Source organism: Protopterus annectens, chromosome 13.part0, assembly GCF_019279795.1.
Source record: "Protopterus annectens isolate FY-2018-M chromosome 13.part0, PAN1.0, whole genome shotgun sequence".
NCBI lineage: Eukaryota > Metazoa > Chordata > Ceratodontiformes > Protopteridae > Protopterus > Protopterus annectens.
Window position 1 is genome coordinate 526,298,463 of NC_056747.1, and position 18,228 is coordinate 526,316,690.

Genomic DNA, 18,228 nt, shown 5'->3' on the forward strand with positions numbered 1-18,228 from the left:
GGGCTTATCAGAGAAGACTTCACGATTGCCCTGGTTCTGCGGACCCCCCCCTGCCTCGAGGGCGACGTCTACCATTGTTATTCCCCCCTCTGCCTCTGGCGGGGAACCGACTTTGTGCGTCAGGCGAAGTCCCTTGAGATTGTTTACGGAACCACATTTTCCCAGTCTGGCCTTTGGGGTAAGGCCTAGAAGGAGTAGAAAAACGGACTCCGACGGCAGAAAGAGTCTTGCCATCTGTCTCGCACCTAGTCAAGGTTTCTTTCACGAGGACCAAAAAGAGATGATCCATCAAACGGGGAATTAGTGAAAGACGTTTTAAAGGGGTCCGCAAAGTTGCATAACCGCATCCAGGCGTGCCTGCGTAAGGCCACACCTGTCCCTGCGGCCCTACTCGCTCCATCAGCCGCATAAGAAAGGAGGCGCATGGAGGAGTTAGCTATGGAGTTCAGGGTAGCCAGCTGAGTGTTCATCTTGTCCTGAAAACCCGCAGCTGTAGGATCCTTCAACATATCACTCGCTTCCTTGATCAAGTCCCTTTGAAGACGAGTAAAATGGCATAGGTAGTTCAGCGACGCATTGCAAAGGTCGCTGATGAGAACATCCGCTTCCCGTACCTGTCCATAGACCTGGATTCCTTGTTAGGTGGATGGACAGGCACCGAAGGATCAGCTAGTTCCTTCTTGGTGGCAGCAGCTACCACCATAGCATCCACAGAAACACCTTTTGTGAGAAATTGCTTGTCAGTTGGTGCTGTTATAAATTTGGAGGGTCTCCTGGGGGTAGGGTCCACTGAATCAGGAGCCGTCCAGGCCTTCTTTGCAACCACCTGCATGAGGGGATCAAAGGGGGGAGACACCCAGGAGGTGGAAGGGCGAGAGCCAAACGCCTCAAGATACACAGATTCATCCTCCGAAGGGTTAAGGGCTGGCCAATTTCCCCTCTGTTTCAGGATCTCTAGTATGTCTGCGAAAGAGACATCTTCAGAAGGGGAACGTGGGGAACCCTCGAATCCTCTAAATCTGTGTCAGAGGTGACAGACTCAGGTGACTCTAAGTGCTTCCTCTTACACTTTCTCTTCCTAGGGGCTCCTCTGCCAATTCAGGAGAGGCCTCGAAGAGGATGAGATCCTCACAGGGGATTCTTGAGGAGCTTGCTCTCTGCAGTCTGGGATGCCCGAGTGAGTCCCCATAACCACAGGCACCACCGTGGGAGGGGCGGACCGGGCCGACTGTGCAGTCGAACACGGCTCCAACACACTCCGCATGACCTCGAATGCACCCCTGTCAGGCAGAGCCAGAGGTCCCGCTCCGAAGCTGAGAACCTCCCTCGGCACCGACAGGGATGGCTCCGAGGCGATGTCGGAGCCGAACTCACCAGCCAGCACCGAGGGAGAGGGGTCGGACAAGGGTCCGATGCCACTCACCCCTCGAGCCGACGAGGGAAGCCAGCGCCGAGATTCTTCAAAGGAAGAAATCGGAGCGGCGGAGCCGAAGACAAATGTATCGGCTCCGGCGCTACCACAGTCTCGGTTCCGAGACGCCCCAGCTCCGAGCTCAAAGGAGTCGGAGGAGGAATATTAATTGGAACAAGCTGAGGCATCGACTGATGAGTCGGACTCTGGAGCATTTGGGCCAGTGCCTCGGACTTCAAAAATCTACTCACTACCCTCTGGAGGTCGTGATCTGATAGCCTCGATGACCTGGAGGAGTGAGATCTATGGCTCCGTTCAGACAGCAGGGGAGAAGCTGGAGCCGAATGAACGGAGCCAAGGGACGGTGACCTCGATCTCTTTCTAGATGTCGGCTCCGATGGTATGATCGGAGCCGACCCATGACTCTCTAATGCCTCGGCTCCGGCCGGAGCCGAGGAAACCACTGAAACAGCAGTCACAGACTCATCGGCTCCAGCCGGAGCCGATAAAGCAGTAGGGTTCAAAGCCTTAGGCCTCGACTCTGAAGCTGGAGCCGAGGTCCTAGAAGCCTTAGAAGGTTTCCCAGAAGACACAGGAAGGGAACCTTCAGGCTTAATTAAACCCCTCAAAATGAGTTTATTTTTTCTCTCCTGCAGGACTCTAGGGCTGAAGCCATGGCATACAGCACAAGAGTCCTGCAGGTGTAAAGGTCCCAGGCAGTACACACAAGAAGTGTGACCGTCTGTCAGAGACATTTTCTGACAGCACGAGTCACACTTCTTGAAGCCTGAGACCTTTGTATCCTTGGACATACTCAAGGAACCTGAAGTGTAATCACACACAAAAAACACACACACAGATTACACTGAAAGGATTAAAAGGGAATTATTTAAAAACTAAAGGCAAGTTAATAAAAATCCCTAAGTAAACACACACACACCCTAAGGAAAGGGAGGAAGGGCCCGAAGGCCTTAGGGAAGAACTATATGTTCTTTATAAAGGAGGGGGCTGGAAACTTAAGGTAGTAAGGGATAAGTAAGTCCACTACACTAAGGGGAAAGAAATAACACTAAACTAGTCTAAATTAAGAATTTAAACTATTCTAACTTTCACTAACCTGGAGCCGGTAGAAAACACACCTCGATCGCTGTAGCGGCAAACGAGATCTGAGGTAACTCACGCCTAGCATTGTGGGATATAGGGGGAGCCTCGAGCCGGTGGAACCAACTCTCGAGCTTTTAGAGTGGCCGAGTCGGAGCCGAGGTCGGCTCCGAACCCATCCAGCAAGAATGAAGGCGAGATAGACAACTTAACATCTCTTGATACCACTTTAGATGTAAAAGGATTATTTCTCAAAGAAACCCACAACTTGCAACTCAAATCCCTTCTTGCAAAATATGGGGCAATTAGTAAACGGTTTTCCATATTAAGAATAAGTCAGAGACTAGCTGACTCAAATGGAGCAGGTTTCAGCTTTTCCAACACATTAAGATCCCAAAAAGGGGGCCACTCATATTCTTGGAGGCCTTTTATGTAAAGCCTCTTTCAAGAATATTTTGACATGAAACTGCATCGAAAGAGGAGGCTCCATGGACAGACATGCCTAAATGGCCAATAAATGAACATTGATAGAGGAATAAGAAAGGCCATGAGATAAGCAAGAGTTCTGCATGGGTACTGGTTATGCTGTTGGCACCAACTAGAAAACCATTTCCCATTTGAGAACACGGAATTTTTCTAGAAGCAGACTTTCTTGCCTCCATCAGTACCTGCTACACATCCTCAGTAAACACAGATGCCTAAAAGGAATTAAGACCCTATCACCCAGGCAGTCAACTGAAGTTGAGGTCATGGTGTAACAAACACACCTGTTCTTGTGTGAGTACATCCAATCGGTAAGGAAAGCATGTGGTACTTGTCCCCAGGCCATTTCCAAAAGAAGGGAGAACCCCAGTAGCTTGGGTCAGAGGGGAGTCACCACAATGAACTTACGAAGATTCTTCCGATTCGTGGAAAGGGTGGAAAAGCATACAGATACATTTCTGTACAAGAAAAGAAGGCATTCTTCTTCCAGGCCTTCTTGCATGCAGCCCTGGAACAGAATATAGACAACTGATTCTGCCTTTCTACTTGAACTCCCCATAGATGGATTACATGTCAGAGAGCCCTGACCTGGTTCTCATTCACGAGGATCTGCCCTGGCCTTGTTCAGCTTTGTCTGCTGCAAAATTCTGCTCCGACAGAATGCGGGAGGACTGTAGAATGAGATTAAGCTGTGAAGCTATATCCCAATCCAACATGGCTAGTCTTCAAAAGGGGTATGAACTGGTCCCCCTTGTACTTTGATGTACCACATGACTATGGTACTGTCTCTGTAACCACTTGAAGAGGTCCTAGGGACCAAAGATGGTTCAAAGTTGACTTCCTTGATCAGGGCAAACATCTCCTTGACATTTATGTGCTCGGTCCTTGATGTTCCATGTGCTCGGTCCTTGTGTTCCACACACCCCACACTTTTATCCCTCCTGAAACTGCTCTCCAAGCAAATTCTTAAGCATCTGTGGTGACTGACTGATTGCTTTGGAGCATGGAAGGAGACAGGGAGTCCGGATTTAAGGACATCTGTTGTCGGGAGTCCGGATTTAAGGACATCTGTTGTCAGAAGAGAAATCTTTTGGTGGAGACCAACTCCAGTACTGGAATTTGAAAAGAAAGACCGTTGATGCTAGGACCAAAGAGATTCCAGATACTACTGTATCTCTTATGTGGAGTCTTGCCAGAGGCATCATGAGAATCACAGGTGCCAGGAGACCCAAAATCCTGTGGCATTCCCTTGCAGTGATCGAAGTCCGAGCAGAAAACCTTAGAAACAAATCTAGAAAAAGACCTGTTTTTTCCCTGTGGAAGAAAAGCTCTCTGAACTGAAGTCCCTAGCTGACATCCCAGGAACACAATCCGGTGTGAAGGAGTCAAGAATGTTCTCAGAGTGCCAGCTTGTGAATGACATCTCTCATCCAAGAGAGATTCCTGGCACTACCTTCAAAAACAAGCAAGTCTTCTAGAAATGGAACAATGTACATACCCTATAACATGCAATAAGCTATAAACTGGAGCTATAGACTTTGTCAACATGATTGGTGTAGTGGATAGACGGAAGGGTAAGGCAGAGAACTGATAATGTTATCCAGCACACAAAGCCTTAAGAAAAGTCTGACGTCTGGATGAAAAAAGATGCAATAAGAATCTTTTTAAGTCTAGTGTTGCCAGGAAACTTGAAAACATAGGGTGAAATAAGTTGCAAAGTGATATTAATTTTGAATTCAGGCACCATCACAAACTGGTTTAGGAAGGAAAGATCCAGAAATGGTCTCCAAGCGTCTTCTTTTTTTTTTTTGGAGGGGGGGGGGATAAACACCTTCTCAGGTGGGGAAGACCTGGTGTTCTCACTTCTTGGGACATCACAAGAAAAAATGATGGAAATTGAGTCTGATCTAAACAGATGAGGAATGACCCCCCAGGAAAGGAGGAATTTCCTTCTACTGCCATCTGTAACCTTGATGGATTTTCAGATCCCATTGGTCTGAAACTATGTATTATCAATGAGAAAAATGGAGATTCAAATGGTCTTGGGGCAGGGGTAGGGGACACAGAGGGGCTACTAGGGTGGAAGCGGTGCATAAAAATCCCTTGAGCACAGTCAGTCATTCAAATCTGGAATGCCCTTGGTTTTGGGAGGTTTAAGACTTCTTTTTGGAACCCCCTTGCCATTTCCTCTTAAATGTCTGTTTACCTGTATTTTCCCAAGATTTTATTCTACTTTTTTTGTCAAAATTGACTGAAGACAGAAAATTCCTTGGAAAGTTTAGAAAAAGATGTCTGAAAAATCTTAACAGATTCCCTGGATCAACTTAGAGGTTCATAGGTTAGTACTAGGCTATCGGCCCTAGGGCCTATACAAGCCTAGCCATAACAATTCCCTGACTATTTCTTCCCACACTATTTACTTCCCTGGACCCCTGTCTAGCAGGATGACTGACGTGATCCCTGAGGTGAATTTCCTTTCTCCCATCCAATCGTCAAGGTTCCTTTTGAAGTGGGCCAAGGAGGCGCTCTGCTTGACATGTATAGGCAATCTATTCCAGAGTCTGGGGAGTCTCTGGGTCAGGAACCTATCCCTCCAGCATGTTTGGTTTATTGTGATGACAAGGTTAAGATCCCTGGAGCATGTGGCTCTGAGGGACTGGGATTTCTTCAAGTGTAGCATGTCCAACAGCTCTGGGTTTGACATGGCCTGGTATGTTAAGCAGAGATCGCCTCCGAGTAGACAATATAAAACAGAGTATAGCTGGAGTTTTTTTAAGGCGGTCGGCATAGGGCACCTGCTTTAGGCCTGTGATTCTTTTAGTGAGGTATTTCTGCGGCCTTTCCTGTTGTTGCAGATGTCTTGAGAGGTACATACCAAATGGGCATTGTATTCTATAAACGGGTCTAATGAGGGATGAGTACAGTGGGACAATGACCTCCTTTTTTCTGGATGAAAAGCCCTTAGTGATGAGGTGTGCCACATAGAAGGATTTCCTAACTGTTGTGGCAATGTGGTTATTGAAGGGGAGACCACTGTCCACCTGTGTCCTTAAGTCTCTTATCACACTTTTGGTGTTTAGTGGACTGCCACCTATGTGGTAATTCACGGGTACATGTTTTTTCCCCAAAGGGGATAACTATACATTTCTTGGCACTGAGCTTGTGCCCATGGCTCTGGCATCAAGCATTTCTGTAAGGCCCTTCTGTAAAGTATCTACATAATTTGGGGATTCAATAATGGCTCCCAGTTTGCAGTCATCTGCGAACTTTGTTAGCCAGAGTCCTTTAGTATTGGCCTGTACTTCAGAGAAGTAGATGCCAAACAAGAGCAGCCCCAGGACTGAACCCTGAGGTACTCCACTTGTCATTTGTCTGGAGCTGGATTTGGAGTCAGCTACGTTTACAGTGTGGGTTCTGTCAGTAAGCCAGTTGGCAACCTATCGAGTGACGTAGGGATTAATGCCCAGCTCAGCAAGTTTATCTATGATTTCAGAGCGGGGGATGGTGTCAAAGGCCTTGGCAAGGTCCAGATAGGCTGTGTGGACTGCCTTACCCTCATCCACGGTTCTGGAGACTGATTCGAAGAAGTCAATCAGGTTCAGGAGACTAGATCGGCCATTCCCGAACCCAAACTTGGTGGGGTCCAGTGTTTGAAGGTTGCCAATATCTTTGTTTATAAGTTCCATGATAATACGTTCCATGGCCTTGCAGATCAGACTTGTCAGACTGATGAGGCGGTAGTTCCCGGGATCCAAGGTGGATCCCCCTTGTGGAGTGGGATAACTGTAGCTGTACGCCACTCAACTTTGCATTCTCACACATTTTGATCATCTCTGCAGCAGATGGGCCAAACACAATCTCCAAAGCAGAAATGAAAATTTAATTTTTACCATCAACTGTGAGGTTCTGAAAATGCTGCCATGCAAACCTCAAAAACAGCACCAGTGGCCATAGCCATGAAAGAATTTAGAGAGTGTGTATATGACTCTGATAAACAACGAGTAGTGTGACCTGTGCAACAGAAAAAAAAAATAAAAGTTATTTAAAAGTAGATTTTTCCTCGCAAGAAGTGCAGATAAAAACATTCCTCGCACTTCACAATTAGTTAGAACATAAGAATCTGGCAATTCAAAATTCCGAAAATCAAAGTTGCAGAAGTATACACTTCCCCCATACCCATCGATAACTTCACCACCATTAACAAACGGGCACGATAAGGGCTTAGCAGCAGTGGATCACCTGAAGCCATAGCTGCTAGGTCAGACTTGGGACTAGTGTATAAAAATGTAAGAGACTAAGAAACTTTACACATCCTATCTGCATTTTTACTGGCAGCTAGCCAACTATCAGGGAAATTCCAGACAATAAACACATACATCCTCTAAAGCAGGCAGAACAAGAGGAATGGGTGTAGGTTCTAGACAATTCTTTAACAACTCAGCCTTTCTTGAGGAACTTAAAAAAAAAAAAAAAAACTCTTCAGGAACAAGAAACCCTCTCTTGCTCTTACCAGAAACTACTTGACAAGAAGAATCAATAGCCCGAATTAAAGACTGAACCAGACTCAGTAAACTACTTCTATTCAAATCATAAAAATTACTAAGAAAATCCAAACGCAAGCTTTCGTAGTGTTAGGCCACAGGGGAGCTGAAGATTGGAAAAAATACACTCGAAGCTGCCACGTGCAAATGCACACAAAAGGAGTTATACATGGTGACTTCCAGTGGATCCCCCCCCCCCCCAGTCTTCAGCTCCCCTGCGGCTGAACACTACATGAGCTATGTTGGATTTTCTTAGCAGTTTTGTGAATTTGAGCTGCACAGGTAGATATTCTTTGGCTTACTGGCTCTATACAAATAAAAAGTCAGGGAGGTGTAGATACAAGAAAAATGGGGGCAATCATGTTTCTAACTGCAGAAACAATTTCCCCAGGGATGGGCACAGCATTCTGACAACAAGGGAACCTTCCCTCTCCCAGGTTCAACAAGAGTGGTCCTCCCTAGCTCACCCAAACAACCACAGAGGATGTGGCTAACCCCTAGTCCACAGTGGTTGTAGGCGCTATATCAGGAGGGATCCAGGATAAGTGGTGTGAGGTACAACAAATGGCCACAGCAGTCACGCACCTGCAGCTGAAGCAAATTGCTAACCTGCAGTGTTGGCAAGGCTGTTTGCTTTATTTTTTTGTGTGTGGCTGAAGGAAGACCAACCTTTGGACTGGTAGTCCGTTACATGTTAAAGCTGAAAATGCTGCCCCTTTTCCAGGGAAGACAAGGAGCAATTGCCAATAAAGACTACCCCCACCCCCCAAAAGGGAGCAGCCCAACACAAAGAAAATCACAAGCAGACCGTTGATCTTCAAAAGCCTCAGAGGAGCATACATTTGGTGGCAGTAAAGCTCTGAAGGGCTTTACACTGGTCTAATCAGTTCAGCCTGCATGACGGCATGGATGTAGAAGGCACCCCAAAGCTTTGGAAGCTGGCTGGCTGTTGCATCCTTGGCAAGATAACCCATATAGCTAAGGCTACTGCAGCAGTGAACAACATGAACACTTCATAGATGCAGTAGCATGGACTTAAATTGGAACTAATGAAGAAAAGAGCTTGAATACAATTTTCTTTTTGAGTTCAAGAGGGAAAAGTCTTCATTTCTTTCAAAATATAAGTTGCATACAAGCAGATGCTGTTAGTACGGCAGCTGAAACAAGACCCTGTGCAGTCTATCTAGAAGACAGTCAGCTGTGTTGAAAAGCAGATCTATACAAAAAAATGTAAAAGTTTCAGAAAGTAGAGAAGCATAAATGTGAGAAGCGTTCTTCATGCAAGGAAAGAGGCTGAAAACCAAGAGATTGTGCGGGGGACAGGAATAGACTCCTGACACTAAAGATCACAATACCAAAGAGTTTTCAGAAAGGAAAAAAAAAATCAGGCAGCTATATGAATTGGCATTTTACATTAACTATAACAATGTGCTAAAGCATAACCAAATATGTGCTTCTTCAGTTGACATTATAACATATCAAGTCTATTAGCTGCTACAAATCTGGGTTCAGTTCTCTCTCGCTCTCCTATTTGCCTGCTGTGATGGCCCAAATTAATTTAACTTGACAGTACACCTGGGCTCCCAATGAAAATTGGTTTCAAAGACATTACAAAGACCTGAATATGCAAACCTAAAAAAATTATGAATTTACAGACATTTCCACAAAGTAAGGTTCTGCTGTTGATTTTATCCTTTTAAATGCAGTTAAGCAGGTTCAAAGTCGGACAGTAAAAACTTGTTGCTTACCCATCAAATGAGGAACTAGTGCAGTCGTACACCATCTCCCGGTTTCCTTTCATCTGAATGTAAGTTTCACAGTTATCACAACCATCATATTCAAACTGATCGATAGTCTGTGTAAACATGGTAACAATTTTAAGAAACATTCCAAGCATGAAAAAAAAAAAAAAAAATCTACAGGCTGATCTATCCTTCATTACATACATGTCCATTAAAAATGTAAACTAAACTAATGTTGTTCTTCAGTCAATGAACACCTCACATAGTTGTTCCCTAAAGCACGTACAAAATTTTTACAACTTTTCTTCACCACAGTTTCTTCCATTCTCAACTCCCTTTTATTTATGGCAAAGTCTCTCAGAAATGTAAGTTTCTTATGAAGGTTATCATCTACAATTTTCAGAAACCAAGAAATGAAAAAAGATCAATAGATTTCAAAGTCTCCTCCCTTCATACTCAATACCTCCCAACATCAAACTACATTTAGCAAAGATACAGTTACATGCACAGGTGTACAGAGTCAAGGGCTACTAGCAAGCCACACCAATTCTGTCGTCACGTGACAATTCTTCCAGAGGGTACTGCTGGAGTAGACCTCATGGCTACTAGACAACTTCTATGTCTGTGCACAAATAAAGCATACAGACAGCTGTCGATATAACTCAACCAGTAACGAACAAAGAAATGAGCCTAAACTTCTATGGTTTCTGTACTACTTAGTTTTAAAACAGTTTGATCCATTAGGAACTTCTCTGCAACAGCTTAGGTCAATAAATCTAAACAAGTAAAACAAAAACTAGTTGAATTCAACAGAAGAAAGGGGGGGGGCCTAAGCAAAATGCCCAAGAAGGACATCACTGGGAAACACTGCTCAGAGAGGAGATAATGTTTAAACCACCATCACCACCTAGAAGTTATGGTATTACCAAATTAATGCTGCTCTTGGGAGGAGAAATTAGAAGTTATGTACTCACCATAACATACCATCTGAGTAGGTACTTAATTTGTCTGCAACCTGTGGGTCTCGGATCCGACCGGCAGCTTTCCAAGCTTCAAGATCCGAGCTCCTAGCTCCTCCCCTCTACCCACAATCCCCTGTCACCACCACACTACCTCAGATCGGTTTTGCTGTATCACCTGAAAAAACCTGTAATAAACAGGTTCAGATATTCTCAAGAATCATAAAGATCCTAGAAACCCGATACAGGTTAGGGGGATGACAGGGGGAGATGGTTGCAGACAAATGAAATACCTACTCAGATGGAACGTTATGGTGAGTACATAACTTCTAAATCTGAAGTAGTTACTTCATCTGTTCTGCAACCTGTGGGACAGAGTCCCCAGCTACCTAAACAAAGAAACCTGGGTGGTCTATGGGAGGATATTCCGAAGCACCGCAGAGCCAAAGGACGCCTTGCTTCTAGATATCATGTCCAGCTTATAATGAGAAATAAACATATGAGCAGAAGACCAAGTGGCTGCTGAACATGTCGTCCAACGGCATCCTGGACCAGAAGGCTGCAGAAGTTGCGATGGACCTTGTGGAATGTGCACGGATTTTGAATGGGGTTGTTTTGCCTGATGCCTTATAAGCCTGAGAAATACACTGACAAATCCAATTAGCCAGTGTCACTTTGGATATAGGTTTTCCCATGTATGAAGGAGCAAATGACACAAAGAGTTTATCAGACTTACGACATCTTTGGTCCTGTGCAGGTAAAGATGCAACTGTCTATGTACGTCTAGTGTATGCAACATGTATTCTCCCTTATTTTGAAAATTTTTGAAAAACACTGGCAGATTGATAGTCCGATTGATATTTGCCACAGATGCCACTTTTGGTAAGAATGACGGGTTAGTCCTGAGAGACGCTCTGTCATTGTGGAAAATAAGATAGGGAGGTTTCATGCACAAAGCTTGGAGCTCTGAAACCCTTTTAGCAGAAGTTATGGCTACCAAGAATGCTGTTTTCCAGGACAGAAATTTAAGGGGTACAGAAGCTGCAGGTTCAAACGGAGGTTTCGTTAAGGCTTGCAGGACAAAAGTTAAGTCCCAAGGGGGAGTCACGGATTTCACTGGTGGCTTGAGAAGGAAAACGCCACGCCAGAATGTCTTACACAATTTTGTAGATGCTAGAGATCCTAATCTATCTCCCACATGAAAATGGGATATTGCTGCCAACTGTACCGTTGATGCACTGGCCCCTTGTTCAAAAATCATGGACAAAAAATCCAATACTGTAGGAATCAGAACAGTAAATGGGTTGAGACCTTGGCTGTTAGCACAGATAGAAAATCGTTTCCACTTACTATTATAGATTTTCCTGGTGGACGGTTTATGAGCTGCTACCAGAATAGTTTTCACTGGTGACGAGATACCGGGAGTCCTTGCCATTAGTGGCACTGGATCAACCAAGCCGCGAGCTTGAGGTTGACCAGGTTCGGTGTTGGGCACCCCGTTGGGTGCGATATCAGATCTGGAATGGGATCCAGGATTAAAGGGGGGGGGGGGAGAGACTGTGAGACTGCAGGTATCTTAACCAGATTTGACGAGGCCAGAATGGGGCTATGAGGATAATTTTGCTCCCCAACAGTGCGGCTTTCTGAATGAACTTCGCCATGAGCGGAAGCGGGGGGTAAGCATAGAGTAGACCGGGAGGCCAAGCATGAATCAGAGCGTCTCTGGGGCTCTCCCCTTCTGGGGGAAGAACTGCGAAGAACTCGCTGCATTTTGTGTTTTTTGGAGTAGCAAAGAGATCGCAGCGAGGCCAACCCCACTTGCGGAAAATTTCCTTCGCAATTTTTGGATTGAGAGACCACTCGTAAGGACTGAGAATTACTCGACTCAATTTGTCCACCAGAATGTTGGATCGTCCAGGAATGTGTGTTGCTATCAGAAAGCGGTTGGTGGATATCGTCCATTCCCAAACTCTCATGGCTTCTCGACAAAGAGGGTAGGATCTGGTTCCCCCTTGCTTGTTTATATACCAGACCACTGACATATTGTCCGTCTGTATTGCAATCATTCCTAGAGGTAGAAGGTTCTTGGAGAGCCTGCAATGCTAGAAGCACCGCCCTCATCTCCAGAACATTTATGTGCAAAGCAGTCTCCGACGAGGTCCACGTACCTTGGATGTTTCAGCCCAAACAATGCCCCCCCACCCTAGGCGAGAAGCATCCGTGGTTAACGTGACCGGGGGGGGGGGGGGATCACAAAGGGTCTCCCTTGCCTGAGTTCTGGGGAGTGAAGCCACCACAGGAGGGATTCCGTGCAAACTCTGCTCAGGGGGATAGGAGTGTTCAATGGGTGGAGTAACAGTGACCATTGAACTTGGAGTGTCCACTGTAATATACGCATCCTTAGGCGAGCATGGAGACAGAGGCAGATAGCCGCTGCCATCGAGCCTAGTGCCCTCAGGACTAACTCCGCCGGCGGGGCCTTGGTGCGAAGAAGAGCCAAAACTTGGAGTGAGAGGCTGGACAGCCTGTCCGAGGTAAAGAAGGCCCGAGAAGATAGGGAATCTAGCCTGGCTCCTATGAAATCTAATGCTTGCACAGGATGAAGAAAAGACTCCGGTATGTTGACTGAGATGCCCAAGCTGTCAGCAAGAGACAGCACATAGTCTCTCGCGATACAAAGTTGATGCATGTTGGTTGCTGTGAGGAGCCAGTCGTCTAGGTACGGAAAGACCCTTATGCCCTGAAGCCTCAGGTGGGCCGCAATCACTGCCATGACTTTGGTGAACACCCTGGGGGCTGAGGTGAGTCCGAACGGAAGGACCCTGAACTGGTAATGACTGGCCCCTAGCTGGAAGCGGAGGAACCTCCTGGACCATCTGTCCATTAGAATGTGGTAGTACGCGTCCTTGAGGCCTATAGAGCACATCCAGTCGTTCTCCTGCATTAAGGGGAGAATAGATTGTAGAGTGACCGTCCGGAATTTTTTTTGGGAACAAACATGTTCAGGGCGGACAAGTCTAGAATGGGCCTGAGTGAGGTCCCCCATCTTTTTTGGCACTAAAAAGAACCTTGAGTAGTAGCCCAATCCGGATTGGTCTGGGGGGACCCGCTGGATGGCTCTTTTTTCTAACAAATTTGAAATCTCTACTGTCGCCGCCTCTCTTTGATTGAGTGGGACATCGGGGGAGGCGACCACCTGAGGGAGGACGAAATAGGAAGGGAATTTTGTAGCCTCTGGATATAATTCGGAGCACCCATCGATAGTTCGTGATGGACTCTCACATTGACAGGTGCTTCTTCGTTAAATGCCCCCCCCCCGACTATCTCCAAAGCAAGACAGTCTGGTAAGCCCTCAGGGCTGTTGCGCGGGTTTCTCGGAAAAAGGCTCCCTAGACCCGAAGTTACGCGGTCCCCCTCAGCCTCTGGGCCGGCGTCCACCTGCCCTCCTCTCTGAAATGGACTTGAGTGGCCATGCGTGTCGAACATGGTTTTGTCCTCGGCCGACATGGACTCAGGAGGAGCTGCAGTGTATTCCTTGATCAAATCCCGTTGCAGCCTGATGATATCTGCCATATAATTAAATGCCCTCATGGAGAAGGTTGCTGAAGCAAAGGTCCACTTCCCTATACGGTCCAGCGCCTGGGACTCCTTTGTCTGGCAGGTGTACCGTGGAGCTCTATTGAGAGAGAGCTCTTAGTGGCAGCAGCCACCAACATGGCATCAACTGGAGACTCTTTGGCCCAAACCTGCCTGTCTGAAGGAAGGCTAAGGATTTTATCCGGTCGACGTGGGATAGGCTCCACAGTGTCGGGTTCCTGCCAAGCCCTGGTGGTCAGGAGATCTACCAGGGGATCTGCCGGTGGGGACACCCAGGAGGTAGATGGGCCCGCTTCAAACTCCTCCAGAAATACGGACTCATCCGAGGAAGGTTTTTGGGCAGACCACCCCCCTAATACGCAACATTTCCATGATGTCTCCAAAGGAGACATCCTCGGGGGGTGACCTTGGGGAACCTTCCCTTTCCTCTAAGTCCATATCTGTAGTGACGGACTCGGGGGAGTCCATGTGCCTCCTTTTACACGTCCGTTTACGAGGCACCTCCTCTGTGGGACTATCAGAAGAGACCTCGTCAACGGCCTCTTGTTCCTCCGAGGGAACCAACTGGAGGGTCTGAGCAGGCTGTCCCAATGGAAGGATAATGGAAGTTAGGCCTGTATGCAGTGGGGGGGGGGGCGGAGGGATCCAAAGCCCGAGTCGGGGACCTGGAAGACCTCGACAGTACCCTCTCCACTACTTCGAACGCCGAGGGAGAACTACTCTCTTCCAGCCCCGAAAGCAGTCTCCTCGGCTCCGAGATAGGGATCGGGGTCGGAGCCGAAGCCATCAGATCCGAAAGGGAGGTGCTCTCTGACATAGGCGGTGCCGAAGAAGCACCCGCTCCCACGGATCCGACGCCCAGCCCACGGCCCCGAGAGCTTGGATCCGAGATACTCGAGGGTATGGTCGGCGTCGAGAAGGCTTGGGCCACCGGTGCCGACAAAACCCCGGCGACGAAAGGGCCTGGATCCGAAGACTCCAAAACCCAGATCCGGGTTGAAGGAGAAATTGGGGCAAATATTGAAGCTGCACTCCTCCCCTGTGGAGGGGGGGGGGGGCAGGAGCACCCCCATCTGCATTTGGGTCTGCAAAAACCGACGCATCATCCTATCCATGTCGGCGTCGGAGAGAGACCTAGTAGATCTAGAGGAGGTCGTAGCGGCGGGTCTGGAGGGCCGCCTCGACGACCTCGAGGGTGATAGGAGCTCCTCCTCCGGCTCTGGTGAGAAGGAAGGAAATCGGAGCAGAGAAGGAGAAGGTCCGGACACCCTCGGAGGTGATTTAACAGTTTTTGAAGGCGGAGCCGAGGGATGAGGCTCGGCGCGCCTCTTGTGTCTGTGCTTCTCCCTGTGCTTATCCCTAGAAGGAGAAGACTGAACTTCCTTCGTACTCAAGGCAGTAGTGGGAGGCTGAGTCCCAGCCTGAGTCGAGGGAATCAGGGGTGTCGAAGCTACCTGGGTAGCTTGCACCTTGGAGGGAGAGGAGGAAGAGGCCTCCTCCGGGGGAAGCAATCCCGCCAGAATAAGCCTGTTCCTTCTGTCCCTCACAGCCCAGGAGTTGAAGGCTGCGCAAACCTGGCAGTCTGAAGACAAATGGACAACCCCCAGGCATATAACGCACTGAGTGTGGCCATCAGCTGGGGAAAGCTTATGGCCACACCCAGTGCACTTTGAAAAAATAGCTTTATGGCATTCGGCTATTTTGCTGACACACAGACTCACACGCCCAAACACCTAGGGGAAGGGTTTGAAAAAAGAAAAAGCAATCCCGAAAACAAAAAAGGGCAGAGAAACACTCACAATACTCTCCTTTTTAAGTTTTAAAGTTTTTAGAAAAATTTTTTGAAAGAAAATTATTCACTTCCCTGTCTAAGCTCAGGAGCTCTTCACAATGATCTGAGGTAGTGTGGTGGTGACAGGGGATTTTGGGTAGAGGGGAGGAGCTAGGATCTTGAAGCTTGGAAAGCTGCCGGTCGGATCCGAGGTCGGATCAGAGACCCACAGGTTGCAGAACAAATGAAGTAACTACTTCAGATCAATGGTTTTACTAGGATCTTCCTCATACTACTTTTCAGAGAACATGTTTTTCTTAAAACTGCTGTAGATGAAGGCAAGAATTAATCACACAGATACATGAATAATTAAGAGGAAAGAAAGGTTTAGTTGAAGACCTTCTGTGCAACACAAAAGTGGGAATAAGGACACACTAACAAAAATGTGCAACTCAAATCTTCAACAACATTTAATGAAATAACTGCTCTGTAAAATACAAAGGACTGCAAAATTGCACAAACTACGAACGTCTGTCTATGAACAGCTTTTATAACATGGTGACATAACATTCAAAGTTGTATTCAGTAGCTTGCATTTCCAGGGCTCCAAGACTACTTTTACCAGTTCAAAGATACCGTGAGTATGTGGGAGATTCCCAGCTTAAATTATAACCCACAGTCCTGTTGGAGAGTCTGGGAAAATATGGAGAGAGATAAGACACAGAGAAATCTTGCATCAATGTCATTGCTTCCATGTGTGGGCTGGGACTGAGTAGGGAGAGAAAATGCCAAGATGGGTGCATGACACACAATATTGCTTTCAGGGCTCGCCTCAACAATTCAGCCTAGTCGGGTACCAGAATGGGGAGGAGGAGTAACAGCGAAGTTAAAAAATGTCACTGTGCAGCGATAGGATGAAAGAGCCTCACCTGTTCATTTCCACTCTGTGCTACCTGACAGTTAATCCTCTACAGGCTAAGATTACACAAGTAGGTGCTCCCCTGGCAGGACACAACACATACAGGTCACATCAGGGAACCACCAAAGGGGTTGGAAGCTGCAGTAATAGGGATTACTCAAGAAGACACTGAGGATGCACAAACAAGGTCAGTGACCATAGTGTGGAACAAGGAAGAAAATCAAGGTAGATTAAAACATTTCATAAATGAACCTGTCCCACTTTTTCTTTTTATAATTATAAATAATATTGGATATTTCTTGCGCTCTGCCATGTAATCATTTTAGATACTGCTTTACACAACAAGCACAGATCCTAACAAATTTCTAGGAGTCAGTGAACACAGTTAGTTCATATTAGAGAACATCAACTTCTCTGACTGTTTTTTTAAAGACTTTTTGAATTTACATCTGAAACAAGTGGTATGCTATACAGGAAGGCTTTTTCATTTTGTCTGCAACATTATCCTGAAACTTGCTGTCTTAACACCACTAGAATTTGTACTTCACTGTAGACCTTTGCTACGTTTCCATTACTTGTACAGCCATGTCACACACTAAACAGTACCGGTAAAGCTACACAAGAGGTCCATCTGCAGTAACATCAGGACTTGCATCTCTGGCAGACTGCTCAACATGTACAATTTTCCCAGACTACCAACTCCACCAAACCTCCCCCACCCAATCCCACTTTTTATAACATACTGCTTTCAACAGCTCAAGACTGAGCAAAATCTTCTCTAAACCTAAGAATTTTTTTTTAAAATCACAGTTAGAACAGACAGCATACAGTTGAGGACTAAGAATGAGAATTAGTTAAATGTTGGTGGACCTCTCATCACACAGCCAACACTATGGAAAGTGTCCATACTCTTTTTCAATGTGAAAATGTCCATTTGTAGTGAACTCCTCAGCTTACCTCTCCAGGTGGCTATGCCAAAAGGGAGATATGCATCACTTCATAGGTTCATACTAGGCTATCTGCCCTAGGGCATTTATAAGCCTAGCCAGAATGTGTTTGGCTTTCGCCACCCATTTTAAATTTATTTTGCTATGCCCTTTTTCGAGGTTAGTATACTGTGCCTCTGTCTAACAGTGACTCAGAAGTGATACCCGGGGTAAACCTACGATCTCCCATCCACTCATCAAGATTCCTCTTGAAGAGAGTCAATGAGGGACTCTGCCTAACCTCGACTGGGATTTTATTCCAGAGTGAAGGGAGCCTCTGGGTTATGAATCTGTCCCTCCAGCATGTCCTATTTATTTCAGTGCTGAGGTTCAAGTCTCTCGAGCACGTAGCTCGATGTGATTTGGATTTTCTGAGGTGCAGCATGTCCATTAATTCCGGGTTGGACATGGCTTTATACGTCAGGCACAGATAGCCTCTGAACAGGCGGTATGCCACTGAGTAGAGCTGGAGTTTCTTTAACCGGGCAGCATATGTCATCTGTTTGAGCCCTTTGATCCACATGGTGAGGTACTTTTGGGGTCTTTCCAGTTGCTGCAGGTGTCTGGTAAGGTACATCCCCCAAAAGGGGCATTGTACTCAATTATGGGCCTGATGAGGGATGAGTAAAGAGGCACGATGACCTACCCTGATCTAGATGTGAATCCCTTCATGATTAGGTGGGCTATATAAAATGTTTTTCTAACCACTTTGGCCACG

General features: G+C 46.6%; 1 protein-coding gene across 1 annotated transcript in view; it reads right to left on the reverse strand.

Annotated features, from left to right (window-relative positions):
* Nucleotides 1–18,228, reverse strand: part of SUPT4H1 (SPT4 homolog, DSIF elongation factor subunit) — a 243,727-nt gene that overhangs the window by 205,080 nt on the left and 20,419 nt on the right. The window contains exon 2 of the mRNA XM_044054154.1: nt 9,285–9,391. Within this exon, the coding sequence (XP_043910089.1) occupies nt 9,285–9,391 (107 nt within the window). The remainder of the gene's footprint in view (nt 1–9,284; nt 9,392–18,228) is intronic.